General features: G+C 42.6%; 2 protein-coding genes across 3 annotated transcripts in view; one reads left to right on the top strand and one right to left on the bottom strand.

Moving 5' to 3' along the window:
• Nucleotides 1–56: 56 nt before the first annotated feature.
• scrn3 (secernin 3) lies at nt 57–27,748 on the bottom strand. 2 transcript variants are annotated; one of them, XM_067987571.1, is made up of 8 exons: nt 27,671–27,748; nt 23,643–23,817; nt 20,911–21,092; nt 13,194–13,393; nt 11,483–11,695; nt 9,527–9,689; nt 3,142–3,322; nt 57–841 (listed from the first exon to the last, which is right to left on the bottom strand). In XM_067987571.1, the coding sequence occupies exons 1-8, from the start codon at nt 27,682–27,684 to the stop codon at nt 677–679; spliced, it is 1,293 nt and encodes a 430-aa protein (XP_067843672.1). In that variant the 5' UTR covers nt 27,685–27,748; the 3' UTR covers nt 57–676. The 2 variants fall into 2 exon arrangements, with proteins under 2 accessions (XP_067843672.1, XP_067843673.1); XM_067987572.1 differs by lacking the exon at nt 27,671–27,748 and adding an exon at nt 26,937–27,099.
• cir1 (corepressor interacting with RBPJ, CIR1) overlaps nt 27,137–27,929 on the top strand; it is a 49,450-nt gene continuing 48,657 nt past the window's right edge. Inside the window, exon 1 of the mRNA XM_067987573.1 lies at nt 27,137–27,317. Within this exon, the coding sequence (XP_067843674.1) occupies nt 27,246–27,317 (72 nt within the window). The 5' untranslated portion in view covers nt 27,137–27,245. The remainder of the gene's footprint in view (nt 27,318–27,929) is intronic.

Here is a 27,929-nt window from a genome sequence, read left to right as displayed (position 1 = left end):
TATGCAAAGACATAACTGGGGACATGGTCACATCATAAATTCACTTGTTGCTACAATTTTCTGAATTTTAAAATATTTTATTGATATTTTTCTTGCAGCAGAGTAAAGAAGCTGAAGTAGTTCACCAGTTTCAACATAAGAAATTTCATCATCTGACGATAGCATGATTCCACATCCACAGATCTCAGACTGAAATAAATCTTTAAACATCAGCATACATCAATTTATACTTAATTGTTTAGAATCCCCGCACGAAATAATATTTTTGGCTGAGAGGGCAGAAAACCAACCTACTCCCAGGCCTCTGTACTAGTCTGGAGCCATTCCGTAAGAGATGTTTGAAGCATCCAGGATATAGTTGGCACGTCTGCTTAAAACTGAGCCATGACTAGAAAATCAATAGCACACACTGCATCACTTCACCCATTTTCAGATTAATGTTACACTTAACTTTGAATTTTAAGCTTTGCAGGACAATAGTATTTGAGCCAATAAAATAGTACAGTTTTGATATAAACATTTTAAAATTTAGAAATTTTATCCACTATCTTCTCTGTGTAAACTGTTTTTCTTTGGCAATATGAAACTAGGTGCTTACACATTATCATTTTTTTTGTGGCTTCAAGGCAACAAGCACATTAAAACAAATAACTACAAACATATGCAGTACTACTGGCTAATTAGTTTTACTGTAAATTGCTATTTCCTCATCTACACATTGAGAGAACAGGTGAACAACTTTTGTGGTATCTGGTATTCCGTTCTCTAGGACATGCTCTGCTGTTTCAATTTGTTTCTTCTCCAGTACTCTAATGTCTTGGAGCATCTTAGAACCTTTTGCCTGGGGATTGAAATAAATTACAAGCAATGATTATTAATGCTGCACGACATAGTTCTGGTGTCCATATTATAGAAAGGATATTGATGCATTGGAGAAGATGCAAAAAAGATGATACCAGAAATGAGAGGATATACTTATCAGGAAAGTCTGAATAGGCTGGGACTCTTCTCTCTAAAAAGAGGCTGAAGGGTGACCCGATAGAGGTCTTTTTTTTTATTCGTTCATGGGACGTGGGCATTGCTGGCAAAGCCAGCATTTATTGCCCATCCCCAATTGCCCTTGAGAAGGTGGTGGTGAGCCGCCATCTTGAACCGCTACAGTCCGTGTGGGAAAGGTTCTCCCACAGTGCTGTTAGGAAGGGAGTTCCAAGATTTTGACCCAGCAACAATGAAGGAAAGGCGATATATTTCCAAGTCGGGATGGTGTGTGACTTGGAGGGGAACGTGCAGGTGGAGTTGTACCCATGTGCCGGCTGCCCTTGTCCTTCTAGGTGGTAGAGGTCACGGGTTTGGGAGGTGCTGTCGAAGGAGCCTTGGCGAGTTGCTGCAGTGCATCTTGTGGATAGTACACACTGCAGCCATGGTGCACCAGTGTTGATAGGAATGAATGCTTAGGGTGGTGCATGGGGTGCCAATCAAGCGGGCTGCTTTATCTTGGATGGTGTTGAGCTTCTTGAGTGTTGTTGGAACTGCACTCATCCAGGCAAGTGGAGCATATTCCATCACACTCCTGACTTGTGCCTTGTAGATGGTGGAAAGGCTTTGGGGAATCAGGTGAGTCACTCGTCATAGACTACCCAGCCTCTGACCTGCTCTTGTAGCCACAGTATTTATGTGGCTGGTCTGGTTAAGTTTCTGGTCAATGGTGACCCCCAGGATGTTGATGGTGGGGGATTTGGCAATGGTAATGCCGTTGAACATCAAGGAGAGGTGGTTAGATTCTCTCTTGTTGGAGATGGTCATTGCCTGACAGTTGTCTGGCACGAATGTTACTTGCCACTTATCAGCCCAAGCCTGGATGTTGTCCAGGTCTTGCTGCACGCGGGCACGGACTGCTTCATTATCTGAGGGGTTGCGAATGGAACTGAACGCTGTGTAATCATCAGCGAACATCCCCATTTCTGACCTTATGATGGAGGGAAGGTCATTGATGAAGCAGCTGAAGATGGTTGGGCCTAGGACACTGCCCTGAGGAACTCCTGCAGCAATGTTCTGGGGCTGAGATGATTGGCCTCCAACAACCGCTACCGTCTTCCTTTGTGCTAGGTATGATTCCAGCCACTGAAGAGTTTTTCCCCTAATTCCCATTGACTTCAATTTTACTAGGGCTCCTTGGTGCCACACTCGGTCAAATGCTGCCTTGATGTCAAGGGCAGTCACTCTCACCTCACCCCTGGAATTCAGCTCTTTTGTCCATGTTTGGACCAAGGCTGAAATGAGATCTGGAGCAGAGTGATCCTGGTGGAACCCAAACTGAGCATCGGTGAGTAAGTGCCGCTTGATAGCACTGTCGACGACACCTTCCATCACTTTGCTGATGATTAAGAGTAGACTGATGGGGCGGTAATTGACCGGATTGGATTTGTCCTGCTTTTTGTGGACAGGACATACCTGGGCAATTTTCCACATTGTCAGTTAGATGCTAGTGTTGTAGCTGTACTAGAATAGCTTGGCTAATAAATCCAATAGGGAATTCAGGAGAAACTTCTTTACCCAAAGAGTAGTAAGAATGTAGAACGTGCTATCACAAGGAGTAGTTGAGGCAAATAGCGTAGATGCATTTAAGGGGATGATAGGTAAGCACATGAGGGAGAAAGGAATAGAAGGATATGCTGATAGGGTTATATGAAGTAGGGTGGGAAGAGACTCGTGGAGCATAAATGATGGCACAGACCAGTTGTGCAGAATGGCCTGTTTCTGTGCTGTAATGTAACTCAATGTAACATAGTGATCACAGTTTATTCTTTAACGTGCCTTATTCAAATCCTTGCTTTTCAGAACATAATAAGTACGCAATATGGATTTACTTAGGAAGCGGGCTTTACGAAAATCACTGCCACTATAGCTTTAGCACACTTTAAAATATTTAAGTATTTTACACCTACATAAGTAAGCTAACAATATCAAATGGCTGATAATAAATTCAGCACAAACCATTTTTAAACTTAGATGAAAAATAGGGGCAGCAGGAACTACTGAGGGGTACAAAGATGGGACTTGGGCTGAAGGGCTTCACTCTATCTACATATTTACAGATGGTGGTTAGCATTTTTTTATATTTTACTGTAAATTGGTAAGTACCCCATTTGTCTCCATGAACGCAGCTGCCACTTCATGCTTTTTGTAGAGTGCGTGCTTTCTGTCGGGTTTGCTCTGGAACCGGGGCTGCTTCTTTGCTGGATCATCAGGACCAAATGAAGGTGAACTTGTTTGTAGAAACTGTTTCATGTTTTGTACAAAGATAAATGGCTTGAAAACAGACCTGAAAAAGGACAGACAAGAATGTTCTGTAAACCTAACTGCACATACTTATATTAGCAATTAACCATGAAAAGAAACTGTTGTCTATTGGAACTAAAGGGTGACTATTATTTGTCCTCAAAAATCATCTTTTACAGTTTATATCATCATATTTTAGTTTTCATCCCAAATCTGGGGCATTGAGAAAGATGATGCAACAGCAGTGACATCTGGTGGTTACTAAGAAATTGTATGGTCGTAAGTAATGGGTAGAGCAAAGATACCTGCTGGTGATAATGAGTTGTTTTTCAAATGTTAAAGAACCATAACGTCTGTCACAACCATTCATACATGAGAAGAAACAAGTAGAACTCACCGTCATGTATGGGATTGTATTGATCTAAAAGCTTTTGGACCTCTTGTGCAGTTTGCAATAATTGAGCAACTACATAATGTCATCATCAATCAGTTTATTCCCACTATGAATTAGAGTGAGATTTTTTGATCGAATGTTCTATGATTTTTGAACATTTTAGTTTAATTTCTTTTATTCACCTAATTTTATTCTCTTGTCTCAACCTTGGAAAGGGGTGAGGGAAAAAGTAAAGAAAGTCTGCCTCCTAGCCCTCCCTCTATGCTACTCTGCAATTTCAACAACTTGCATTTATATAGCACATTTAATGTAGTAAAACGTCCCAAGGTGCTTTCCTCCCTATGGGGAAATAGCAGAGGAGGAAAGCAAGGTCTATTTGGTGTCCAGTTGGCTCTGAGATGATACGTCTTGTGATGGAAGATTGGAACCATGTCAGTCTTTTGTGGCAGACTCAGTAATCTGATACTAAAGCCAGGCAGGTTCACGGTACTCTGGGGCACTGCTGATGATTAACCAGTCAATCTGGCTCACTGTGTACAGGCCCAGTACTGCATGCTTTTAAATTGCATTGTTTTTAAACCAGTAAAACTACAGCAGTACCCCCATGCACACTTATTTGCAGGAAAAGTCCTTGGCTGTTAAAAGTGATACAGTGCCCCTGAGCATTTTTATGGGCACAGATTATTTGTGTGGGACCCAGAGGTGCACACCTGCTCCTCTGGAGCCCATAAAAATAATTCAAGACCTACCTTTAGAGGGCCTCTTCACTTCCATCCTCCATGGAACAGATCCAAGTCTGCACTGCGCAGGATCCGACCAGCTCCTTAGGAAGGACAGGCAAAAAGAAAAAGGAGCTGCGTAGTGCTGTTAATAAAGGATGAGATCAGTACAATAGTGAGGAAGGATCTGGGCTCAGAAGATCAAAGTGTAGAATCAGTTTGGGTGGAGCTAAGAAACAGCAAGGGGCAGAAAACATTGGTGGGAGTTGTTTATAGGCCACCAAACAGTAGTGGCATGGTATAAAGCAGGAAATTAGAAATGCATGTAACAAGGGTAATACAGTAATCATGGGGGACTTCAATCTACATACAGATTGGGCAAGCCAAATTAGTACGAATACTGTGGAGGACAAATTCCTGGAATGTATACGAGATGGTTTTCTAGGGAACAGGAAAAGTGGTCCAACCGTGGCTAACAAGATAAATTAAAGACAGTATTAAATCAAAAGGAAGAGGCATATAAAGTTGCCAGAAAAAGCAGTAAGCCTGAGGAGTGGGAGCATGTTAGGATTCAGCAAAGGAGTACCAAAAAATTGATAAAGAAAGGGAAAATAGAATATGAGAGTAAGCTAGCGAGAAACATAAAAACGGACTGTAAAAGCTTCTATATGTAAAAAGGAAAAGACTGGCGAAGGCAAATGTGGGTCCCTTACAGAGACAGGAGAATTTATAATAGGGAATAAGGAAATGGCAGAGAAATTAAACAAATACATTTTGTCTGTCTTCACGGAAGAAGACACAAAAAACCTCCCAGAAATACCAAAGAACCAAGGGTCTGGCGAGAATGAGGAACTGAAAGAAATTAGTATTAGTAAAAAAAAAAATAGTACTAGAGAAATTAAAGGGACTGAAAGTCGATAAATCCCAAGGACCTGATGATCTACATCCCAGGGTTTTGAAAAAGGTGGCTATAGAGATAGTGGATGCATTGGTTGTCATCTTCCAAAATTCTATAGATTCTGGAATGGTTCTTGAAGAGTGGAGGGTAGCAAATGTAACCCCACTATTTAAGGAAGGAGGGAGAGAGAAAACAGGGAACTACAGACCTGTTAGCCTGATATCAGTTGCAGGGAAAATGCTAGAATCTATTATAAAGGATGTGATAACAGGACAATTAGAAAATAATAATAGGATTTGGCAGAGTCAACATGGATTTATGAAAGGGAAATCATGTTTGACAAACCTATTGGGAGTTCTTTGAGGATGTAACTAGTAGAATAGATAAGGCAGAACTAGTGGATGTGGTGTATTTGGATTTTCAGAAGGTTTTTGATAAGGTCCCACACAGGAGATTGATGAACAAAGTTAGAGCACGTGGAATTGGGGGTAATATACTGGCATGAATTGAGAATTGATTGACAGAAAACAGGGAGTAGGAATAAACGGGTCTTTTTCGGGTTGGCAGACTGTGACTAGTGGGGTATCGCAGGGATCGGTGCTTGGGCCCCAGCTATTCGCAATCTACATCAATGATTTGGATGAGGGGACCAAATGTAATATTTCCAAGTTTGCTGATAGCACAAAACTAGGTGGGAATGTGAGTTGTGAGGAGGATGCAAAGAGGTTTCAAAGGGATATAGACAGGCTAAGTGAGTGGGCAAGAACATGGCAGATGGAATAGAACGTGGAAAAATGCGAAGTTATCCACTTTGGTAGGAAAAACAGAAATGCAGAGTATTTTTTTTAAAAACGGTGAGAGATTGGGAAATGTTGATGTTCAAAGGGACCTGGGTGTCCTTGTACATGAGTCACTGAAAGCTAATATGCAGGTGCAGCAAGCAATTAGGAAGGCAAATGGTAACTTGGCCTCTATTACAAGAGGATTTAAGTACAGGAGTAAAGATGTCTTACTGCAATTATATAGGGCCTAGGGGAGACCGCACCTGGAGTATTGTGTACAATTTTGGTCTCCGTACCTAAGAGAGGATATACTTGCCATAGAGGGAGTGCAACAAAAGTTCACCAGACTGATTCCTGGGATGGCGGGATTGTCGTATGAGGAGAGATTGAGTAGACTAGGTTTGTATTTTCTGGAGTTTAGAAGAATGAGAGCTGATCTCATTGAAACATGCAACATTCTTACAGGGCTCGACAGGGTAGGTGCAGGGAGGATGTTTCCTCTGGCTGGGGAGTCTAGAACCAGGGGTCAGAGTCTCAGAATAAGGGGTAGGCCATTTAGGACTTAGATAAGGAGAAATTTCTTCACTCAGCGGGTGGTGAATCTTTGGAATTCTCTACCCCAGAGGGCTGTGGAGGCTCAGTCATTGAGTACATTCAAAACAGATATCGATAGATTTCTGGATATTAAAGGCATCAAGGGATATGGGGATACTGCAGGAAAATGGCGTTGAGGTAGAAGATCAGCCATGATCTTGTTGAATGGCGGAGCAGGCTCGAGGGCCCAGATGGCCTACTCCTGGTCCCATTTCTTATGTTCTATTTAAAATGGCAATTGGGGCCCTATTTACATCATAGGACCCTGATTTCCATATTAAAAAAAGGGGCCAATCACCTGAATCAGGCAAGTGCACTTTGGAGACCTGGTGATAGGCCCCTTTTAAAATGGATCCAGTCGGATCGCTGATGCTAACAGGGCGCTAAGGCTACCGACCCCACCCTGGTAACACCAGGCAAGGGCACTCAAAATCGATCCCACAGTTCCCCGTTCAGTATCTGGATGAATGCATTACATCTCTCCTTTAAGATAGCCTGTTTAAAAAAAAACTTTCTAAAACATAAAAGATGCAAACTTTTAAATAATAGTCGTTCAGGTACAACAGAGGTCTCCTGTGAGTAGTTCTTGCTCAATTCTAGATATTGATGGTTGTAGAATTTACTTCATAACCACTAAAATCAGCATTATGATCGATCTCCATGATATGGCGAGATTCCAGAAATACTGTTACTCTCTTGAAGAAAGATATATTTCTGGTCACTTGATGGGAACTTTGAGAAAGTAGAATTGGATTGTGAATCTTGGGTGCAGACTAATGCTTTATACAGGGATATTGCTTTTCCTTGCTCGTTATTTCTCAATAGGACATAGTCACCAACTTTAATTTTACCAGGTTGAGTATGGTGATTTCAATTAGCATACTCTTTCATCTCTACCTTAGCATCACAATCTTTCACTCCACTTGGAAGGGATAGTCTAAGATACTGTGATTTTCAATTTAAGATAGAACAAAGCTATTGCAGGTTCTTCACCTCTAGTGAAATGAGAAGTAGTATACTGGTTATACAGGAATACCCAAAGTCGTTTTAAAAAATTAATAAGCACTGGAAAATATGTCTTTGTACAAAATGGAATTAACTAGATCTGCATGTGTTGAACCTTCAACCAAAATTCAGAACCACTAACTATAGACTGATAACTAGATTTGTTGAAAATATTCCAAGGATACCCAGAATCAATGATTTACATTGTTACACCTTGAAAATATACTATTGTCATCAGCCTATTGCTGATTACTGAATTAATGTTCTGATATGGTGAATAAATATGCCTCATTATCTCCAGAGTTGCATACAGCAAGTTCTGTTTCAGTAACTTGCTTAACATTGTGTTCTTTTGACTAGCTATATGAATCTCTAGCAGGGGAGTGGGACTAATTGGATAGCTCTTTCAAAGAGCTGGCACAGAGATGATGGGCTGAATGGCCTCCTTCTGTGCTGTAAGATTCTATGATATTCCTGTGGATGAGTATCTGATCCACTGCAGTTTATTGGATGTCTTTGCAGAGACTTACATGTGGATGACAGAGTGCTGGGCACAACATTCTTTGCCAGTTGTTGGGCAATCTCTAGTATGGGAGTAATTTCCACCACAGTTATAAGACCTACAATTGGAGTTGATTCCACATCATCTGCACAACATTTGGCTAGATCAACTGCTTTGGCCAGTTCTAAAAGCTCATCGAAAGCATGCTCTTTCTCCTGGGCTTGGTGGCATAATATTTTAGATGAACATCCTTCTGTAATCTATTTTGATTTCATGATCTGCATCAGTGAAATTACATTTTGCTGCTTGTTGACAAAAGCACATCTGAAAGGCATTTACACATTCATTCTTGTGTTCAGCCCATTGAAATATGATTATTTCACTCCCAAGCAAACATATGAATCACTTAGGTCTTTCTTAACCTTATCATGGTTTGCATCATTTTCAGTATGAGACAGCGTGTCAAATATATCTTTCAAATTTTCTCCCGCATAATGCAAAAGCAAAGCTCTCTTTTGTATAGTATAATTTATATAAAAACCAGTCATGGCACAATCTAACTGTTTCACCCATTTCTCACACTTTGCAGGCATTGAAGTAGGGTGGTTGTTTAGATTGAATGGGAGCATATATGAGACAGTCCAAAGACTATATTAATAGTAGAACTGTATTGAAACCTTGACAGATATAAATCATTGGCGACACTGGATCTATGATTATTGACTCATTACAGACATAGGCAGTCCTACAGCTAAACAAAAACTTGCATATCATACAGGAGTTAAACATATCCATGCCCCCTATTCACCCTTAATTCCTCCTAAATTATCCACGAATCTCTCATTAATATTCTTGAACTATCCTTATCAAAGTGGGGTGTTTAGTCTTTATAAACACTGATTATTTTCAATACTTGGTTGTTACATGTGATACAATCATCAAGTAGTCCTTGTTCCTGCAGAAAACTCCTAGTTTCCTCCTCCAGGTTGAATACACTGCATTATCCAGCATTGATAACACCACCTTGAAGAATTGATATGTACCAACATTTTCAAATAATCAAATATATATTGTACCTCAAGTGAAAGGTACAAAGTAAATGTAAATAAAACTATTCAATTTTATATCTGTAAGAATTATATATCTCAAATTAAAGTGAAGAAACAGCTCAATATTTTGAGTTTTTTTTCTTTGAGGCTGTATAAGATTTGATTTTTGCAACCTTGTTTTTTTTTAAAGTTTCAATTTAAAATTACTTTAATTTTTCTTGCTCAGTAGTAAACAACATGTGTTAACACTAAAGCTAAAATAAAATGAATGGTTTGTACAATAGAAATGTCATATGCTCTTTACCTCTCAGGATAAGGAGTTGCTGTAAAGAAATGAATGCAATGCAGGCTGTTGTCCATGGGTAGAATGGAGGCCATGCTCCCTGTCGTCATAAAACCACCCTCCATATTAATACCACTCTCTTTGTCCCGTAGAATATCCATCATGGTTTCAATTCTAATATTTCCTATTATAAAGCATGAACATAACATAAACTCAACTTTCATGTTTAAAAATAAAAAAACAGTAACGATAAAGGCAGAAGCCAGAGAATTGCAAGTATCTGACAAGCACTTCATAATAAGATTATGGAAAAATGGACAGCCTATTGCTATTTACAAGCTATCAGAAATGTATCAATTCTTGCACCTTCTGGGTTCTATTTCTTAAAACTATAACTTCATTGCATTAGGATAAACTAAGAATTGGATACTAACTGTTGCATTAAATGATGCAATGTGAAAGGGTTTTGAAAGAAAGAATTTGCATTTATATAGAGCCTTTCATGACCTCAGGATGTCCCAAACCACTTTACACAGTCATTGAAATGCTTTTAAAGTGTAGTCACTGTTGTAATGTAGGGAAACGTGGAACCCAAGTTGCACACAGCAAGGTCCCACAAACAGCAATGAGGTAACGACCAAATTATTTGTTTTAATGATGTTGGCTGAAGGATAAATATTTGCCATAGTACCAGGGAGAACTCCCCTGCTCTTCTTCGAATAGTGCTATGGGATCTTTTACATCCACCCGAGAGGGCAGACGAGACCTCAGTTTAACGTCTTATTCCGAAAGACAGCACCTTCGACAGTGCTGCACTGAAGCGTCAACCTAGATTACATGCTCAAGTCTCTGGAGTGAGACTTGAACCCACAGCCTCATGACTCAGAGGCAAGAGTATTACCATTAAGTCAAGGCTGACACCCACAAAAAAACATTTTTAGTAATATATAAACTTATAAAATTGCTATAGTTCTGTTACACTAATCACCCTTGCTTGATATTAGTTATTGCAACACCCAACAAACACTACATGCAGTATATATAATTTATAAAACTAGTTTTATATTCTCACATACGACAGCAATCTCAGAATCTGGGCAGACAAGAAAGGACAGGAAAAGACCAGCAGGTCCATAGAGCATGGTGTAACATACACACGCCATCAAATACCCAGAACAGTGAGAGTCATTTGATACAACTGGTACAACTTCTTCCCACGTATGGTTACAAAAATAAGGAATACATGAATGCTAGCCCACTCCCGAAGGGTGTCTCGTTCAACTTAAAAACACATCTCTTTGTACCCCGTCCTGCCACCTAGGAGGGTGGTTCGCTCCCTTTGCAGCTGTCTGCTGCTCGACTATTTGTCAGTCATCCGATTTCTAAACACCTCTCACAGCCCCCACATAGAGATCAAAAAGAATTTCTAGTACCAAAGTGTGGTGTCCTTCTGAATAACCAGACATGGCTAATGAATTGTCCATTCTTTGGATCTGAGAGAACATCCCCTTTTGCACAGTTATTATCATTCCTCTGATTACTACAAAATCAGCATGGGGATGCTTTGGGAAGCTAATCCCTTTTATGCAAAGTTTTGCTAAAAAAACTCTTAACATAGCTCATGTCCAAGGCCTTTCTGTTTAAAAAAATGAACAAACTCTGACAACTAGCATTGTGAAATTTATAGGGTACACTTGTTATGCTGGAAAGGGTATACCTGACTTGTAAAAGCAAATTAAAATAAGCCCTTCTCTAGAACTCAAAAATGTACGTTCTGTCTCTATCAACACTTTATCAGGGTGTACTTGTTAGGTAAGAAAGAAAGTTCGGTAATTATGTTAACTAGAAACTTACAACTCAAAAGTTATGCTCTTTTATAAAATTTGATGGGTGGTTGTTAAGAGAATACATCAATTAACTAATCTAAGCATGCAGATTGACCCATTTCAAAGTTGATTTTCTGTTTTTGTTAATTACCTTTATGCTTATTAAGAAGTTGGAGGCCAGTACAATATCGGTTACCGGATTCAATCATTCTAGCAGTGTCCTGATAGGAATACACAGCAGTGAAACTGAACTTGATTTTACCATCCCACCAGCCTTGACTCTTTGCATAACTCCTCATTTCTGGGTGCTCTTTATCAATCTTCGTTGTTATGGAGAGCTGGTTGGAAATATTCCGCACCCCTTCTAAGTACAAGATCAAAAAAACATACACACGTCACAAATTGTGCCTATTATCATTGTTTACTATGATTAATGTATTAATCATTTTACAACATACTAACAGCCTGCCAAAATGTATGTCACCTGACATACAATCACATTACTACTTTCCAATGGCTTTTATAATTATGACCAGAGACCTAGTAATCAATAAATGACTATTATGACATCACTATAAAAATCAACAACATCTGCAAATTTAAGAGTTACTGACTTTGCTCCTTTTTGTGGGCTGGGATTTTCTGCATCCCTTCTATCAATTTTTGGGCAGTGACAGAAAACTGGACAGGGATGTTCTCTGCCATGGCCCTGTCCATTGGATTTCCCACTGACACCTTTCAATATATGTTAATTACACCATAGCAAGAACAGTCTTTGGACACAGGTGAACTTCATGCCTCAAAAGTGATTTGTGTGTGTGCCTAATGTTTTGATTACAGGCCAATCGATTGCATAGGCATTGGGGAAGGGAATTTTAACAGAGCGGTTTCGGTTAGGCAGGAAATAGGGCGAGTGACAAACCCGCCCGAGGTCTTCAGTTTGATGACAAGGAGAAGGAGATACAACTGCTGAAACAACTTTGCAGGCTGCTAGAGCCATATACCAGCTTATTGACAATACTTTCTCCCAAGTCCCCCTCCACCCATCACATAAACAGTCCTCTGCACATCATCATGCTATGACCAAACACACCGACATTGCCTTTTGCTCCCACAATCCATTACCAAGGATTTCATTCTTATCACCTGCTGATACATTATCCAACACCATAGCAAGAACAGTCTTTGGACACAGGTGAACTTCATGCCTCAAAAGTGATTTCTGTGTGTGCCTAATGTTTTGACCCCCACCCCAATTTAGACAAGAACTCAAGTAGTAGCAACAAGCCACAGGAGAAGAATACAGCTGATAAGACAGTAAGAAGCCACAGGATGAGGTTTTGACTGATGGTGAAAACCCTCACTATGTCTGGGTAGTAAGAAGCCATGGGATGAGATCAAGATAGCTACAAAAAATATAGCGAGATAAATGCAGAGCAAGGCAGCACAGGATCCATGGAGGCAAATCATGGGTTCAAGGTTCACAAAAAAGCAGCTACTATATGGAACTTCACATACTGATTAAAAACAACCATGGAGACAACTGGAGGCATCAAGAGCAAATCATCTTCTGTTGCTAATGGCATTTTGAGTTTGGGGGGCAATTGATTTTTTCTTAATTGAAAGCCGAGTATTACCTTATTTAATGGCTCTTATCTAAATATTTCTTCTGGTTTTTTCCCCTAAAGTAACATTTTTCAAGGCTACTTTATTCCAAAAGTTCTGATACACATCATTTAAGTCATCTTTAAAGCAAGTGACTATAAAGTGTCAGCTGTATCAGAACTTAATTCAGCAACTGTAGCTGTTTCAGTTTTATTTTAAAAAGTAAATGTTTTTGCCATTATCAGATCTGTATGTACCTTCAACTTTTTCTGCTGCCCAGTATTTACCAACTGTCTCTAAAATCCAGGCTTCCTTCTTGTCAGCAATCAGAAAGCTGTTGTGATAGGTAAATGTAACTTCATCTTCCATACAATTTCCACCTTGTCCATATTTCTCCAACAGATGAGCAAGGATGTCAACTGCTTCCTCGGCTGTTTCAGATCTTTCAAGGCCAAGTCTAGAGCAATGTACATAACCCAAATATAATTATTTCCAAAAGATAAATTATGCTTGTAATATTATGTCCTAATAATCCTAACATCCAAGATTCAAATCAGTCTATAACATAATCATGTGAGGTATGCATATTCTGAAAAGGCTGTGAAATTTTAAATGGGTTAGTGTCTATTAAAAGAAAATTATGCCAAGATGCCAATGTCATACCATTTTTGAATAACTAGAGTTAAAATAGAAGCAATCTTTCCCTACCAAACTTCAAAATGGAGATAGGAGCCTGTTTGTCTGACAGACACAGACCAGGTTGTTTAATCATAAATTAATCAAATACAGAGGTTTTTTTCTAGGTACTAATCAAATTATATGTGGTCAAATTATACCTGGATGAAGTGTGAACCCTTGCTCATTAGCAGAGAATGCAAATATCTCTTACCATTGTGCCATTGAAATTTATTAATTAACAGCTCTTTATTCAGAGGCCTTTGGGTCTGGAATATATGCCAGACACTTTTCACAATATCTTTGGTTCAGTTTAGCACACTTTTGAAGTTGAACTACTTGAGGTTGACAAAGGGGCTGCTGCCAATGTCACAGTAAAAGGAGGAGGTCGTAGAGAAATTGGATAGGATAAAAATAGATAAAGAGGAAGTACTAAAAAGATTGGCAGTGCACAAAGTAGAAAGATCACCCAGTCCAGATGGGATGCATCCTAGGTTGCTGAAGGAAGTAAGGGTGGAAATTGTGGAGGCTCTGGCCACAATCTTCCAATCCTCCTTAGATATGGGAGTGGTGCCAGTGGACTGGAGGATTGCAAATGTTACATCCCTCTTTAAAAAAAAAAGGGGGAAGAGGGATAATCCCGGCAACTACAGGCCAGTCAGCCTAATGTCAGTGGTGGGGAAACTTTTAGAGACATTAATCCGGGACAAAATTAACTGACATTTCAAAAAATGAGTTAATAAATGAAAGCCAGCTTGGATTTGTTAAAGGCAAACCGTGTTTGACTAACTTAACTGAGTTCTTTGATGAAGTAACGGAGAGGGTTGTGCAGTTCATGTGTATATGGACTTTCAAAAGGCGTTTGATAAAGTGGTGCATAATAAACTTGTTAACAAAATTGAGGCCCATGGGATTAAAAGGGCAGTTGCTGCATGGATATGAAATTGGCTAAGGAACAGAAAGCAGAGGGTAGTGGTGAATGGTGATTTTACAGACAGGAGGGAATTGTGCAGTGGTATCCCCAGGGGTCGTTGTTAGGACCACTGCTCTTTGATATATATTAATGACCTGGACTTGGGTATATAGGGCAAAATTTCAAAGTTTTCAGATGACACGAAACTCGGAAATGTAGTAAACAGTGAGGAGGATAGTAATAGACTTCAGGAGGACATAGACAGACTGGTGAAATGGGCAGACACATGGCAGATGAAATGTAATGCAGAGAAGTGTGAAGTGATTCATTTTGGTAGGAAGAATAAGGAATATAAACTAAATGGTACAAATGTAACAGGGGTGGAGGAACAGAGAGACCTAGGGCCCGAATTTAGCAGGCCTGCGGGTTCCCAGCGGGTGGTCCTCCGGGAGCGTGGTCAACACGCTCGGCGAAATTAGTGGGTTGCCCACGCGATCGTAGCAGGCAACCCACTAATAGGAATCAATTACCTGCTCCTCCGGGGTCCACGGCGCTGGCCTGCGCGTCGGTCGGGCTGCGCATGCGCAGTACGATCTGTCAGCTGGAGGCTCTCTAGTTAAAGGGGCAGTCCTCCACTGACAGATGCTGCAACCAATGGGACAAATTGCAGCATGGAGCAGCCCAGGGGGAAGGCTGCTCCCAGTTTAATGATGCCTCACCCCAGGTATCATCAGATGGGGTGAGGAGGAGGGGGAGGACACAGATCTTCCCCCCCCCCGGCGGGCGGGAGGAAGCGGCCTGCCTCTGCCACCAAGAAGGCCTGGCTCGAGGTGGCAGAGGGGGTCACCTGCGCCACCAACATATCGCCCACCTGCATACAGTGCAGGAGGCGCTGCAATGACCGCAGTAGGTCAGCCGCAGTGAGAACACAAAGTCTTTCCCCTACACTCCGTCTGCCACAACACTGCCCCCACCCCACATCTCCTTCGGCACCGCCAACACTATTCTGTCACATCACCCTTCATACCCACTCACACCCCATCCTCATCTTACCTCCACCTACTCACCTCGCCAGTACTCACCCTGCCACTAACACGCAACCCACTCCTCATACAATCTCATTGCTCCATCCCATACTCGCCCTCTCGTGCATCTCCCTCACGGCCAGCCTCACTCAACCTGCCACCACCTGTGCTGCAGCCACAGGGCATGCATCACATATGTGCAGTAGGCAGCGTAAGGCAAACGTCTCGTCAGCATGAAGGGGGTGCACAAGGGTGTCTGAGGGTTTGTCATGGGTGTTACCCATATTGAATTTCAGAGCAACAAACAGCACACGTTATATTGACACCACCACTGCCATGTCTCCGCGAATCCTGTCCGTTGTGTCCAATAATGCCCGCTCCTGGGTATCACTATGAGGACCCACCACTGATGCCACCCATCGTGTTACTGCAGAGTAGGTGCAGGTGTATTTGCAGGGCTCGTCCGCGCAGACGACTGAGAGACATCGGCGGTGTAGCCGGCTGCACCCTGGAAGGATGCGGAGGAGAAGGTGTGGAGGGCAGTGGTGACTTTGCCAGCGACAGGTAAGCAGTTGGTGCTGGGGCCAGCCAGGAGCAGCTTGGCATGAAAGAGGCTGCAGATCTCCATGACTACATGTCGAGCGAATCTGTGCCTCCCTGTGCACTGCTGCTCGGAGAGGTCCGGGGAGCTGCGCCTCGGTCTGTGGACCCTGTGGCGAGGGTAGTGCCCTCTGCGACGCGTCTCTCTCTGCGGTAGCCCTCCCTCCTGCTGTGCAGGTGGGCGTGCAACAACACAGTGTTGGGGGGATCCACGTCCCTGCGGCGGACGGCGTGGACTGCGAGGCTGCTGGTGCTGGTCATGCTCTTCGTCCTCAGAGGGTGTCCACACACCACCCAACTGGCAGGTGTTGGTCTGAGGGGTTGTGCAGGGTAGGTGTGTGGTTCCTCGGACTGGGGCTGCGGTTTCGTGTCGGTCTGTCCTCTGGCTTGGCGGGGGGTGGTGGAGGGCAGGGGTTGCCCTATGTGACGCGGTGGCCTCCTGCGTGGGTGAGGGCTCTCCCCCGTGGAGCGCACCTTGGCACCTGCCACAGGCTGCTGGCTGCAACACGCCTGGTTGGAGGGAGACTGTTTCCCCCAGTGTGGGAAACTCACTGCCTTGAACCTAAAATCCCACACTTCCTCTTTTGACAGCTGCTTCAGCTCATTAACTGACCACAACGAGCAAGTTAAGTACTCTCAAGTGGAACCCCGCTGGCTTTAATTGCCTGCGGGATTCCCACCAGCGGGGCTTGCGCGCGCAGCCCCGCACATCAGCGCGGTACCCGGAAGTTGCCGGGATTTCGTCGCGATCCGGTCACGTGACCGGAGATCGGGATTTTCGGGGCCACCCCGCTGGGAACCCGCCGGAAACACGCTCCTAAAATCGAGCCCCTAGTGTTATATGCATACAAGTCTTTGAAGGTGGCAAGACAAGTTGAGAAGGCTGTTAAAAAGGTATACTGGATCCTTGGCTTTATAAATATAGAGGCATAGAATACAAAAGCAAGGAAGCTATGCTAAACCTTTATCAAACACTAGTTAGGCCTCAGCTGGAGTACTGTGTTAAATTCTGGAAGGATTTAGCAAGGATGTCAAGATCTTAGAGAGGGTGCAGAGAAGATTTACTAGAATGGTACCAGGTATGAAAGACTTCAGTTACGTGAAGAGACTAGAGAAGCTGGGCTTGTTCTCCTTAGAGCAGGGAAGGTTAAGGGGAGATTTGATAGAGGTATTCAAAATCATGAAGGATTTTGATAAAGTAAATGAGGAAAAACTGTTCCCAGTGGCAGAAGGGTCAGTAACGAGAGGACACAGATTTAAGGTAATTGGCAAAAGAACCAGAGGTGACATGAGGAAAAACATTTTTACCCAGCGAGTTGTTATGATCTGGAATGCACTGCCTGAAAGGGCGGTGGAAGCAGATTCAACAGTAACTTTCAAAAGGGAATTTGACAAATACTTGAAGTAGAAAAATTTGCAGGGCTATGGGGAAAAAGCAGGGGAGTGGGACTAATTGGATAGCTGTTTCAAAGAGCCAGCGCGGGTACGGTGGGCAGAATGGCCTCCTTCTGTGCTGTATCATTCTATGATTCTAGGAATAGCGTCACTCACATATTACAAAGCATTAGATACGCCACAAAAAAAACTGTTCCATCCAAAGTCTTACAGATTACTGGACTATGTAAGAAAACATTCTAAAGAGGATATTTTAAAGCCCATGGACTAATTCAACTGTATTACCAGTTTCCTGTGTGACTTACTGCTTGTGTATTATCTTACTTACAAATAAATTGGTTTTGCTAGTTGGAACCATCTGAGCATAATGATTTGAAGGTATAGTATTTACTGCTTTTCAGAGAAGGCAGGAGAACATTCTTTTTTATTCGTGCATGGGATGTGGGCGTCACTGGCGAGGCCGGCATTTATTGCCCATCCCTAATTGCCCTTGAGAAGGTGGTGGTGAGCCGCCTTCTTGAACCGCTGCAGTCCGTGAGGTGAAGGTTCTCCCACAGTGCAGTTAGGAAGGGACTTCCAGGATTTTGACCCAGCGATGATGAAGGAACGGCGACATATTTCCAAGTCGGGATGGTGTGTGACTTGGAGGGGAATATGCAGGTGTTGTTCCCATGTGTCTGCTGCCCTTGCTCTTCTAGGTGGTAGAGGTCGCGGGTTTGGGAGGTGCTGTCGAAGAAGCCAAGGCGAGTTGCTGCAGTGCATCCTGTGGATGGTACACACTGCAGCCACAGTGCGCCGGAGGTGAAGGGAGTGAACGTTTAGGGTGGTGGATGGGGTGCCAGTCAAGTGGGCTGCTTTGTCCTGGATGGTGTCGAGCTTCTTGAGTGTTGTTGGAGCTGCACTCATCCAGGCAAGTGGAGAGTATTCCATCACACTCCTGACTTGTGCCTTGTAGGTGGTGGAAAGGCTTTGGGGAGTCAGGAGGTGAGTCACTAGCCTCTGACCTGCTCTTGTAGCCACAGTATTTATGTGGCTGGTTCTGTTAAGTTTCTGGTCAATGGTGACCCCCAGGATGTTGATGGTGGGGGATTCGGTGATAGTAGTGCCACTGAATGTCAAGGGGAGGTGGTTAGACTCTCTCGTTCGAGATGGACATTCACGCCAGACAAGCGCCAGGCAATGTTACTTGCCACTTATCAGTCCAAGCCTGGATGTTGTCCAGGTCTTGCTGCATGCGGGCATGGACTACTTCATTATCTGAGGGGTTTGAATGGAACTGAACACTGTGCAATCATCAGCGAACATCCCCATTTCTGACCTTATGATGGAGGGAAGGTCATTGATGAAGCAGCTAAAGATGATGGGGCCTAAGACACTGCCCTGAGGAACTCCTGCAGCAGTGTCCTGGGGCTGAGATGATTGGCCTCCAACAACCACTACCATCTTCCTTTGTTCCAGGTATGACTCCAGCCACTGGAGAGTTTTCCCCCTGATTCCCATTGTCTTCAATTTTACTAGGGCTCCTTGGTGCCACAAATGCTGTCTTGATGTCAAATGCAATAACTCTTACCTCACCTCTGGAATTCAGCTCTTTTGTCCATGTTTGGTCCAAGGCTGTAATGAGGTCTGGAGCCGAGTGGTCCTGACGGAACCCAAACTGAGCATCGGTGAGCAGGTTATTGGTGAGTAAGTGCTGCTTGACAGCACTGTCAACGACACCTTCCATCACTTTGCTGATGATTGAGAGTAGACTGATGGGGCAGTAATTGGCCGGATTGGACTTGTTCTGCTTTTTGTGGACAGGACATACCTGGGCAATTTTCCACATTGTCGGGAACATTTTGTCAGTGTTGTAGCTGTACTGGAACAATATGGTTACATGGGATGCTCATCTCTGGCATCTTAAACTGTAATTTAGGTAATTATTAGACCCACAGAATACTATCCCACTCATGGCACATATATCGAGTTACATCGAAACTACAGTACAGACACAGACCATTCGGCCCAACTGGTCTACTCTGGTGTTTATGCTTCATATAAGCCTCCTCCCTCCCTACTTCAGCTAACCCTATCATCAGGACACCCTTCTATTGCTTTCTCCTCCATGTGCTTATCTAGCATCCCCTTAAATGCATCTTCGCTATTTGCCTCAACTACTCCTTGTGGTGGCATATTCCACATTCTTACCACTCTTTGGGTAAAGACGTTTCTCCTGAATTCCCTATTGGATTTATTAGCGACTATTTTATATTTATGACCTCTAGTTTTGGACTCTCCCACAAGTGGTAACATTTTTTCTATGTCTACCCTATCATTATCTTAAAGACCTCTATCAGGTCACCCATGAGCCTTCTCTTTTCTAGAGAAAAGAGGCCCAGCCTGTTCAGCCTTTCCTGATAAGTATATCCTCTCAGTTCTGGTATCATTCTTGTGAATCTTTTTTGCACCCTTTCCAATGCCTCTGCATCCTTTCTATAATATGGAGACTAGAACTGTGCACAATACTCCAACTGTGGTCTAACCAAGGTTCTATACAAGTTTAACATAACTAAAGATGCAAGTTTCAGTTTATAGGAGACTCGGATGACTTATGGAAGCTACCTCTCTGGCTTGAGCACAATGAGTGAGGGAGATAGGAAAACTGAATCTTCCAGAATGATACCTATTACTTGCACACCTACTCATGTTGTCTCAATTAGAAATATATTCACAACTTACCATGACCAAATCCCTGAACACACAAAAGTTTCTGACATAAAAATATAAAACCAGCGACCTTGCATGGATCATGGATGGACCTGATTGTATTTGGTCCTTACATCACGTTCTACATTCTGCCCTTGATGGTGAAGCTACATCTAAATCAATACTTGATTTTATTTTAAATAATATAGGTTTCTCTACGCCACATTGCTCTGAACAATTCTCCCCATCCCTGTGACTAGTCCCTCTCCCCACCACAACCAGACCCTGAGCTATCCTCAAAGAACATAGCAGTTGGGAATATGGCTTGCATGACTCTGGAAGGTTGGTGAGGTTAGCACTGGATCACGAAGAGGGAGGAGGGAGGCGGGAGGCATCATCGGGCTCATAGCTCAACTTCAGGAACTCTAAGGTGGGTAGTGCCAAGATTCCACCTATCTTGAAGGCACAGCTGTAAGGTCTGCAGTAAGCAACAGCATTACTTGCACATTGGGAGGTCAACCTTGGAAAGCTCAAAGAAAGTAAGATGAATGGATAACTTAAACCTTGCTGGAAGATGAAAGAAAAGCATGACAGACAGCAGTGACAGGAAGTATATATACTGCCACCTTCTCTTTAAAAAAAATCAGTCAACTTGTAGTAAAATAAAATAAGTCAAACCTGACTAAATCCATGCCCAGAAGGGCTTCCTCGTCATTGGGCTCTTCTTTTCCCCAGACTGCTTCATTGCCGATACATACTCCATATTCATTAGCTCCCATTTCAGCCCCCCATAACCAAGATGGACGGCTAAGAACAACAGCATGTGTCTTTTCAACCTGATCAATCTTTATATATGTGCACTGAAAAGTAAATAATAAAGTGATCTTAATTCATCATATGTCCTCGCAGCATAACTCAGTATGGTGTAGACTTCAGATTACTGATGAATTTTTTAAAAAATTCTGACGGCTTTCTAAATTTTTGCTGAAATTACTACTCATGTAAATTGAGTAAGAGGAGTTTAATTCTTGAGAGAGTTTTGTATTAGGGAGTATTCAGGCTAACATTTTCAAAGTTAGACACAAAAGATGGCAGAGTGATGTGTTTGGAATGGGATATGTGGGCCATCATGAATCCTCAGCAGATCCAAGCACATTTACACTAAGTATTAGAAAATGAGTCTCCACAGCAATATAGAGAGACTAAGGCGTTTCTGAGTTAATCTCCAAAAAGTGGTAACCCAAGAGGCAAAGCTAGACAGTTCAAGACATCAGTATAATGTAGAAAGAGGGAAGTGGGTGACTATCCATAGAGGCAGCAAAGGGATAAAGGACTCAGTTTAGGGAACCCCTGAGTTACTAAAATGGGCCAATAGATAATTAATGTTGGACAAGTATGAGGTGGATAGTGACCGCGATCCAGAGGAAGGTGGTCCTGAGCCACGCTGCTCACGTGGACAATAAACGCTGAAAAGGACTGGTTGGGCTGAATAGCCTGTTTCTGTGTTGTTACTTATGTGTACTTCTATGTATTTAACACTGCAGCACCATAGAGCAAGGGACTACACACAGGAATGAGAGGCAGAAAGACTACAAGAATAGGATAGTGGAAGAAGCAGGAGAATTCTACAATTCACCAGGATGTTACCAGGGCTGGAGCGCTTCAGCTATGAAGAGAGACTGGGAAGATTGGGTTTGTTTTCCTTGGAGCAGAGGAGGCTGAGGGGGGACATGATTGAGGTGTACAAAATTATGAGGGGCACAGATAGGATGGATACTAAGGAGCTTTTTCCCTTCGTTGAGGGTTCTATAACAAGGGGACATAGATTCAAGGTAAAAGGCGGGAGGTTTAGAGGGGATTTGAGAAAGAACTTTTTCACCCAGAGGGTGGTTGGAGTCTGGAACTCACTGCCTGAAAGGGTTGTGGAGGCAGGAACCCTCACAATATTCAAGAAGCATTTGGATGAGCACTTGAAATGCCATAGCATACAAGGCTACGGACCAAATGCTGGAATATGGGATTAGAGTAGACAGGGCTGATGGCCGGCGCGGACACGATGGGCCGAAGGGCCTCTATCCGTGCTGTATAACTCAAAAAAAAATTAAAAATTAGGGGTGTAGACAGCCTTTTTTGCAGTCATGACTTGGAGTCCCAAATGGTATGTTGCTTTTCTGGTGCCAGAGTGAAGGACATCATGGAACAGATAGAAAGGGAGGGAAAGCAGCCAAAAGTCATAGTCCATCTTGGAAGCAATGACATAGATAAAAGTACATTTGAGGTCTTGCACAGGGGCTTTAAGGAGTTTGTCACAATAAAAAACAAGACCTCAAGGGTGGTAAACTCCAAATTGCTTCCTGTGCCATACACTGGACACTTATGGAGAAGATGATTAGAACGGTCAATGTGTGACTGCAGGGCTGGTTCAGGAGTGAAAGTTTACATTCTTGGGGTATTGGAGCAAGATCTGGAATAAGGAAGGCTATACTGAAGGGATGGCCTTCGCCTGAACCAAAATGCCACCACTGTCCATCAGAGAGGACATCCACCTAAACAGGCAGACAGAGCATCGGTTTATCATCTCATGCAAAAGATGGCACCTTGAACAGTGCAGCACTTCCTCAGTACAGTACAGAAGTGTCAGCCTAGATTATGTGCTCTGAAATGGGGCTTGAACCAACAGGCTTCTGACTCAGTGGTGAGTGTTACCAATTGAGCTAAACTGCCAGTTTCGTGGGGAAGGAGATGGTAGCAGAACAAAACCTAGGGAAAGAGTGGTGATCCTCTTAATTACAAACTCTAGAACCGGAGACATGGGCTCGAACGTAGTAGAGAAGAGAGCTTAGAAGAGGAAAGATGCACGATGGTTTAGATTTAACTAAGTTTACAAAGACAGTGTGAACATGTGGAATGGACTACCCAGGAAGGCAATAGAGACAGAGGGTTTGGAAAAATTGAAGAGATGTTTTAGGGAGTAGGCAATTGAAAGGAATTCATTTTTGGGATCAGCCAGGCGGACTGCAGCCTTTTCTGGTCCTGTGTATTCCTAAGTTCGATTAAAAATATCGATTTCAAACTATGCATGACAATGTTTTGGTTTGGTTAGGGTAGTAACAAACAGAAGGAACACTCCTGATAAACAAGAGCTGGTAGTTGGAAAAATAAACCTACTGTTGAGGTGAAATGACTACTTCAGAACAGAATTCTGTGACATTCTTCCATAATTATTTAAAGTCCTAAAGCTACAAATATATTAACAACCATTTTTAAAATCCATGTTATTTTGTTGAGAAACTGCAATTTACAAATAACATATCTTTTAGGCCATTTTTTTACTTTCTTACACTTTTTAAAAACTATGATGATGTGACTTAATAATGAATTTCTGATCAAAAAGGGTAGAAATCGCTCACCTCAACTTTATCTCCTGGTTCATAGGTTGCTGCAGGGAAGAATACAACTTCCTGGACTTCATCAGAAGGCCTGTCTGAGTTCTTTCCAAAGATTATCTGATTATCAACAGTTGCTGGAGGCAAAGCCACAAATGTGTCACAAGACTTTGGAGGATACCTGCTTCTGAAAGCCATACTAGGGAAATAAAATTTTGAAAAGTTTAAGTAACTGTGTATTGCTCAGTGGGAAAAAAAAATTTTACTTCTATAAAACTCCTCTCGGCACAGAAGGAGGCCATTTGGCCCATCATGTCTGTGCCGGCCGAGAAAGCTATCCAGTCTAATCCCACTTTCCAGCTCTTGGTCTGTAGCTTTGTAGGTTACAGCACTTCAAGTGCACATCCAAGCACCTTTTAAATGCAATGAGGGTTTCTGCTCTACCACCCTTTTTGCAGTGAGTTCCAGACCCCTATCACCTTTGGTGAAAATTTTTTTCCTCAGCTCCCCTCTAATCCTTCTACCAATTACTTTAAATCTATGCTCCCTGGTTATTGACCTCTCTGCTAACGGAAATAGGTCCTTCCTATCCACTCTATCTAGGCCCCACATAATTTTATACACTTCAATTAAATTTCCCCTCAGCCTCCTCTGTTCCAATTTTTCCTCATAGCTAAAATTCTCCAGTCCTGGCAACATCCTCGTAAATCTCCTCTGTACCCTCTCTAGTGCAATCACATCTTTCCTGTAATGTGGTGACCAGAACTGTATGCACTACTCCAGCTTTGGCCTAACTAGTGTTTTATACAGTTCAAGCATAACCTCCCTGCTTTTATATTCCATACTTTGGCTAATAAAGGCAAGTATCCTATATGCCTTCTTAACCACCTTATCTACCTGCCCTGCCACCTTCAGGGATCTGTGGATATGCACTCCAAGGTCCCTCTACATCTCTCAGTATCCTCCCATTTATTGTATATTCCCTTGCCTTGTTTGCCACACACTTCTCCAGATTGAATTCCATTTGCCTCCTTTCCACCCACCTGACCAGTCCATTGATATCTTCCTGCAGTCTACTGCTTTCCTCCTCACTATCAACCACATGGCCAATTTTAGTATCATCTGCAAACTTCTTAATCATGCCCCCTACATTTAGGTCTAAATCATTGATATATACCACAAAAACAAGGGGCCCAGTACTGAGCCCTGCGGAACCCCACTGGAAACAGCCTTCTAGTCATAAAAACACCCGGGGACCATTACCCTTTGCTTCCTGCCACCGAGCCAATTTTGGATCCAACTTGCCACCTTGGATCCCATGGGTTTTTACTTCTCAGGCTAGTCTGCCATGTGGGACCTTGTCAAAAGCCTTGCTAAAATCCACTATATCAAACACGCTACCCTCATCGACCCTCCTCGTTACCTCCTCAAAGAATTCAATCAAGTTGGTCAGACACGACCTTCCCTTAACAAATCCATGCTGACTGTCCTTGATTAATCCGTGCCTTTCTAAATGATGATTAATACTGTTCCTTAGAATTGTTTCCAATAATTTGCCCACCACCGAGGTTAGGCGGACTGGCCTGTAATTACTCGGTCTATCCCTTTTTAAACAATGGTACGATGTTAGCAGTCCTCCAGTACCACGCCTGTAGCCAGAGAGGATTGGAAAATGATGGTCAGAGCCTCCGCCTATTTCCACCCTTGCTTCTCTTAACAGCCTGGGATGCATTTAATCCGGGTCTGGCAATTTATCTACTTTCAAAGATGCTAATCCCCTTAATACTTCCTCCCTCACTATGTTTATCCCATCCAATATTTCACACTCCTCCTCCTTAACTACAATGTCAGCATCATCCCCCTCTTTTGTGAAGACAGACACAAAGTATTCATTAAGAACCATACCCACATCTCACACCGCCATACATAGGTTACCTTTTGGTCTCTAATAGGCCCTACTCTTTCTTGCTTTTTATGTACTTATAAAACATCTTTGGGTTTTTCTTTGATTTTACTTGCCAATATTTTTTCATGCTCTCTCTTTGCTTTCCTAATTTCCTTTTTAATTTGATCCCTGCACTTTCTACACTCCTCTAGGCTTTCTGCAGTATTGAGCTCTTGGTATCAGACGTAAGCTTCCCTTTTATGCCTTATCCTACCCTGTATGCTCATTGACATCCAGAGGGCTCTAGATTTGGGAGTGCCACCCTTTTTCTTTGTGGGAACATATTTGCTCTGAACCCTCACTATCTCCTCCTTGACTGCCTCCCACTGCTCTGACACTGATTTACTTTCAAGTAGCTGTTTCTAGTCCACTTTTGCTAAATCACTTCTCAGCTAAGTAAAATTGGCCTTTCCCCAATTGAAAACTTTTACTCCTGTTCTATCTTTGTCCTTTTCCATAACTGCTCTAAATCTAACTGAATTATGATCACCACCACCAAACCCACTGACACTCCTTCCACCTGCCCAGCTTCATTCCCTAAAACTAAGTCCAGAACTGCCCCCTCTCTTGTTGGGCTTGCTACGTACTGGCTAAAAAAGTTCTCCAAAATGCATTTTAAGAATTCTGCACCCTCTATACCTTTTACACTGATTCTATCCCAGTTAATATTAGGGTAGTTGAAATCCCCTATTACTGCCCTATTCTTTTTGCACTTCTCAGAAATTTGCCTATATATTTGCTCTTCTATCTCCCTCTGACTGTTTGGGGGTCTATAGTACACTCCCAGCAGTGTGAATTCCCTTTTTTGTTCTTTGGCTCAACCCATATGTATTTGTCCTGGTGGCATTAACTTAAACCCAATATCACTATCACCCAGAATCAAAATAAAATCCAGCACGTTAACAGAATCTTGACATCCAAGAAAGAACTTGCATTTATATAGCACCTCGAATAATGCCATGGGATTTTTATGCTTGCTGAACAGGCAGATAGGGCCTTGGTTTAATAACTCATCTGAAAGCTGATACTGTACCTTCTAAAGAAAGCAGCACTCCTTCAGTACTACACTGAAGTGTCAGCTCTAGATTATATGATCAAATCCTATAAAGTATAAACTCTCCGGAAGAGTGCAGTCTCTTTAAATCAGAAAAGTAAATACCACTCAATGTTTAAATAGGATTGTTAATTGCGTCATTCGCGTTAATCTCATTTCTGCCAAATCCGGGAATTTCAATTCTACATTAATGAGAATTTGCACATTAGGAATCAGCAGAACCACCCATCTGCCGAATCACAATCCAAGGTAAAAGCAAATATAATTTCGGTGTAAACCCACAAATGTTCATGTAGATAAATGTTTCTTTCCAAGTTACCTGTCATCAACACCCAGTCGATGTCAACACTTCAAACGACTATCGCTTCGAAATATGACTGAGGCAGGATTTCCCAGGCCGAAGATTACTCAATAACAGTGATCACCTTTAAATAAACCCAACAATAACACCTAAACACAAATCACCCCCCGCGTCTTCCTCTTTGACCCGGCAGTACTCCCGCCCGCGGTGCATGCTGGATTTGTAGTCCCCCCCCCGCGGTCTCTATGGGAACCTGCGGTTTCTCCTCCTCCTCCTGATTTGATCCCGATTCTCAGGTGCGACGGTTGTGAAGCGGTCTCCGTCAACATGGGGAAATCATTCGCCAATTTCATGTGTAAAAAGGATTTCCATCCGGCCTCCAAATCCAACATCAAAAAGGTGAGCGGCAGCTCTGGGCCCGAGTTGGGAGAGGGCGGGAGAGATGTCACTGGGCCCGAGGGCCGCCCGCTCACCTGCGGCTTTTGTGCCCCAGATCAGTGGCAGCTTTAAACGTATTTTGCTTTGGTTGGTGCCTGCGCCGTCAGGAGGAATCGGCTTTCATAAGCACCTTATTGCCATATCGCAAATAGGGAGCTGCGTTTAAAAAAAACATTACCACAGTAATCGGCCTTTTCCTGGCGTCTTTCTTACTCACCGCACTCTTTAAAAAATCGCTCAACTTGATGAAGTTTTAAAAAAAACAAAGGATAACACATTGTTATAAAAGTGAACAAGTGTATCATTCTACAAACCAGACATTCAACATGTTCTCTCCGCAGTTTTACAAATGTAACCACTTGTCAGTTGTCCTGTGTGCTTCTTGGGCAGTCGGGTGGAATTCAATAGACTACTGAGCCGTGTTTATCTTTGCAAATGCTGTGTGAAACAGTAGAGCAGCAGTTTAGTTCAGGCACATGCATTTTATTGGATTTTTCTAAATATTGGAGTATTTTCGGAAATGCTTGCAGCATGTTATATTAGTTGAATATTATAAGTTTGCAGTTTTGGAAC

This window comes from Heptranchias perlo, chromosome 7, assembly GCF_035084215.1.
Source record: "Heptranchias perlo isolate sHepPer1 chromosome 7, sHepPer1.hap1, whole genome shotgun sequence".
In the NCBI taxonomy this organism is placed as follows: Eukaryota; Metazoa; Chordata; class Chondrichthyes; order Hexanchiformes; family Hexanchidae; genus Heptranchias; species Heptranchias perlo.
Note: the sequence above shows the minus strand (reverse complement) of the source record. Positions and strands in the feature narration are given on the sequence as shown.

Excerpts from the sequence above, each read along its gene's own strand:
- scrn3 (XM_067987571.1), bottom strand. Across the intron at positions 11,696-13,193 it reads GGCAGCAGAAAAAGTTGAAG|AAGGGGTGCGGAATATTTCC; the intron begins GTACATACAGAT and ends TCTTGTACTTAG. Across the intron at positions 9,690-11,482 it reads ACTTCTTAATAAGCATAAAG|GAAATATTAGAATTGAAACC; the intron begins GTAATTAACAAA and ends GCTTTATAATAG.